The sequence below is a fragment of the Ananas comosus genome, unplaced genomic scaffold (assembly GCF_001540865.1).
Source record: "Ananas comosus cultivar F153 unplaced genomic scaffold, ASM154086v1, whole genome shotgun sequence".
NCBI classification, from domain to species: Eukaryota; Viridiplantae; Streptophyta; class Magnoliopsida; order Poales; family Bromeliaceae; genus Ananas; species Ananas comosus.
The window spans coordinates 45,636-50,084 of NW_017893548.1; the positions used below are offsets into that span (position 1 = coordinate 45,636).

Here is a 4,449-nt window from a genome sequence, read left to right on the forward strand (position 1 = left end):
CTCTCTCTCTCTCTCTCTCTCTCTCTCTCTCTCTCTCTCTCTCTCTCTCTCTCTATATATATATATATATATATATATATATATATATATAGTCCGGCTGGGATACTATCGATAGCACAAAGCATTTGGTGCTACCAAGTTTTCTACCGTTAGATTTATCTCTTTTATTATTTTCAACCATTAGATTATACTATTCAACCAACCACCCACTCAACCCTAGGGGGCCCACATCATCCTAACCGCACATCCTTTAATCCAATTAATGGTAGAAAACTTAATAGTACCAAGTCATTGGTACTATTAATAATATTCCAGCCTAGTTCTATATATATATATAGAGTCCGGCTGGGATACTTTCGATAACACGAGGTATTTGGTGTTATCAAGTTTTCTGCCGTTAGATTTACCTCTTTTATCATTTTTAACCGTTCGATTATACTATTCAACTAACCACCCACTCAACCCTAGAGGGCCCACATCATCCTAACCACACTTCTTTTAATCCAAAGGTAGAAAACTTAATAGCACAAAGTCATTGGTGCTATATAGAGTTCAGCTATGGTGCTTGTAAAAGCTCCAAGCACTTGGTGCTTGTAAGTTTTTTACCGTTAGATCTACTCTTCGGATCATGTTCAACCATTAGATTATACTACTCAACCAACTACTCACTCAACCCTATGGGGCCCACATCATCCTAACCGCATATCTCTTAATCCAATGGCTAAAAATCTACAAGCACTAATATATTGGTACTTTTAAAAGCATAGGAGCTCAATTCTATATATATATATTTCTGATATCGGTTTGCGGAATTAACATATATACACTTACTTGAACCCTGGTATTTGGACATTGAGAATGTTGTTCATGGCTAGAATCTGAAGGTCTTTTTGTGCAAGAAAGACTTCTTTTCCTTCTTTATAGCTGCTTCCAAAAGCTGTGTGGGAGATCACATCTGCAGTCAACTCCTGAAACTGCAAGCTTAGATCTACTTCTGCTTCCTTGTTCTCATTTTGGATCATCTGCGTCTCCCACTCCTCCATCATGGATCGAGCTATTTGCGCCATTTTCGTAGTCATCATCTATATATATACCATGCAAAAACATCAATATATATATATATATATATATATATATATATATAATTAGTTACCCAATAACAATCACCATATATATCACATAGTTTAAACTTTGTTGAGTACGTACCTTGAGCTTGTCCATGGTGAAAGCAGGGTTCACCACCCTCCTGTGGCGAGCCCAATCTTGGCCATTTGTAAGGACCAAACCCTTCCCCAAGAGAGCTTGTATGTTTGGGTGGGGATCATTTTTGGCGTAGAACCCAAACTTGTTGGAGAGCACTTGCTTCACCATGTCAGGGTTGGTGATTGCCAAAGTTGGTCTTGGTCCAAACCAAAACAAGAAGGTTCCTCCTGTGTGAAACATAACATATAATTTTTTTTAAAAAAAAATCACTTTTTTATAGCTAAAGTTTTAATTATTAGAACCAATCCTTATAATTCCCTATCATATTTTGAGTTCGATTACTGTATCCACCATTTTATTACATATATAGCCATCTATTTTTGTTATCCTTTAGTCAGTCCACGTGACATAGTTCACCTGATATATGTATACCCACCATATGCAAGTGCGTGAGCAATTATTTTTGAGATAATTTATTAGAAATAAAAGTGTTAAATATTAGTTCATCTGATCGCGCGTGAGCAGAAATATTAAGACTAATTGTGGACCAGTTTTTACTAGTTCATCAGTCGACATGATCATATAGTTCATCTGAGATATGTCCATCATGCGTGCGCATGAGCAGAAATGTTAAGACTAATTCTGGACTAGTCTTTACTAGATTGATCTTTTAGTTAGACGTCGACATGATATAGTTCATTTGATATATGTCCATATATAATAGGCGCGCATGAGCAGAAATGTTAATTAAGAGTAGTTCTAGACCAGTTTTTACAAGATTGACTTTTTAATTAGTCCGTCGACATGATATAGTTTATCTGATATATGTCCATAATAAGCGCGCATGAGCCAAAATGTTAATTAGGCTAACTCTAAACCAATTTTTATTAGATTAGCTTTTTAGTCGGTCAACATAATATAGTTCATCTGATCTATATCTATAATAGGCGCGCGTGAGCAGAAATGTACAAATTCTGGACCAGTTTCTACTAGATTGATGGTTTCAATAACTTATTAGAAATAAAAGTGTTACAGTTAAGATATGAAAAAGGGAATCATCTTTCACACCTCCAATACAACACACAAAGAGACAAATTTTGCTTAGTGCGTTCGTACGACCATCTTTTCTGTTGTTGTTGACGTTAATATTATCCACACAATAACCAAACCACGTACAATTAATAAACGCACACTACAACAAAAATAATTTATAGCGACACTTTTAAATATCGGTATATATAAGTCAAAAAAAATGTTGCTGGCTAAATTACCGACACTTTTAAAAAGTATTGCTATATGTGGAGTCGCTAGCTATATAGTGACAGTTAAAGAGTGTCGCTATAATCTAAAAAAGTTTTGCTAATTTACCAACATTTATTTAAGCATCTAGCAACCACCGGAACTCTACCTCGTTAGCTGCGGTGGCGGAGGAAACTAGAAAAAGGAATCTTCATCTAGAATTTCAGTCGATTGAGTGAGAGGAGAAGGAGAAATGGTAATCGATTTTTCTTTTCTTTTTCTTTTATTTTTTTTTCTATTTGTAATCGGACCGAATGGGATAGGTGGGGAGGATTGAGTAGAGTACCCTTTTATTTTTTGTTGGATTAGACTTTATATTTAGGCATTAGTAGGTTTTTTTTAAAAATTTTGACATAAATATGACACTTACATAAAAGTGTCCCAAACATGTGTCCCTATAATCTAATTCTGTTGTAGTGGCACTCAAATGAACAATTATACTGATTCTCTAAAAATTAACTTATTAAATACTCAATTTTCCAGAATGGGTATTATTGATGTGTTGGCATATACAATATAAAATATTTTGTTCAGTTTATTTATATAATTATAGGAATTTGGTAACAAATTAATAACTTATATAAAAATCTCTTTAAGGAGTACCCAAAACAATATGTAGTAGTTGGCCTTACCAATTTATATATTGTGGATGGTGTTCTTTCAAAAGAATAAAATAATAATAAGAAAATACTTATATAATAAACAAAAAAAAATTGGCCATTATTTAGAAAAGCATGTTCTAGTAATTAATGCCCCCTCCACCACCACAAGAGAAAAAAAAAAGAAAGAAAAGAAAAGAAAAGAAGAAGAAGAAGAAGAAGAAGAAGAAGAAGAATTAAAATTGTTTGTACACTAAACCAAAATCTTTAATGCATTATCTTATCTTATCTTTTTTACCCAAAAACACTTGGTTAGAATTTGAGTTCTAGTTGGGAGGACTCAAAATTTTTCGATTCGCATGCAATATATAATTAATAATAATAAAAAAAACAAATAAGAAATCTAAAAGATCAGAGATGAAATTAAGTAGTAATTAGAACATACCATATTGCGAAATCCATTTGGGATAGTGAGGCAAAATCCTTGTGGTGAAATCATGTGAGTGTATGTCCAACACAATCCCCTGAGCTTCTCTTTTCATTCTCTTGATCTCCTCAGTTGATCCTACCCATAACTTGTACTCGGGCCCCTCGATCCCTTGCTCCCTAAACTTTTTACTTATTACGTACGGCCTCCACAGCACAGATGCCAATACGCTCCAGATCCTCGGAATAAGCACCACAAAAATAGATCCCAATATCAACCCAACAACATAAGTTGTATCCATTTTTTCCTTTTTTTCTCTTTTTTCTGGTGTTGCTCACCAAAGAAGTGTTGTGTGTATGATCAACTTGGGTTAGAGATGGTGTAGTGGTGTTTATATATGTGGGGTATTTATATTACAATGGGGAACATAGATGCTTGTGTTTTAATTGATTGAGTAATTGACTGATTGATTTGTCCTGTTTGCTTTCCTTTTGCTTGGAAATGAGATCATGGGTGATGCAAGCTAAAGAAAAATCTGAGGGGGATAGTGATCGATGGGGATAAACAAAGAGGTTTGTTTGAACATTTATGTGTGTGGTGGGGTACGTATATGGCATGTGCAGGGATATCAACGGGTATGAATATTCGAAATTTTATTCGAACTCAAATCAGAATGAAACGGATATATTCGATGCTAAATGAATATGAATTCGGATATGAATATCAAAAATAAAAACCCGACAGATATGGATTCGGATATGGATTTTAACTGTATCCGACCCGAATCCGACCTGAACTCGAATTTATTTTGTATTATATATAATATGTATATAAAAATTTGATGTTATATTTGAATCCCGGATTTATTTTGTATTATATATATATATATATATATATATATATATATATATAGGCTGGAAT

The 4,449-nt window shown here is 33.9% G+C and overlaps 1 protein-coding gene across 1 annotated transcript in view; it reads right to left on the reverse strand.

The window, feature by feature from the left end:
• The window catches only part of LOC109706285 (cytochrome P450 709B1-like), a 5,792-nt gene extending 1,886 nt beyond the window's left edge, over nucleotides 1-3,906 (reverse strand). The window contains exons 1-4 of the mRNA XM_020227060.1: nucleotides 3,547-3,906; nucleotides 1,207-1,430; nucleotides 832-1,082; nucleotides 489-495 (exon numbers count right to left, since the gene is read on the reverse strand). Coding sequence (XP_020082649.1) covers nucleotides 489-495; nucleotides 832-1,082; nucleotides 1,207-1,430; nucleotides 3,547-3,829 — 765 coding nt within the window. The 5' untranslated portion in view covers nucleotides 3,830-3,906. The remainder of the gene's footprint in view (nucleotides 1-488; nucleotides 496-831; nucleotides 1,083-1,206; nucleotides 1,431-3,546) is intronic.
• Between the last annotated feature and the right edge of the window lie 543 nt (nucleotides 3,907-4,449).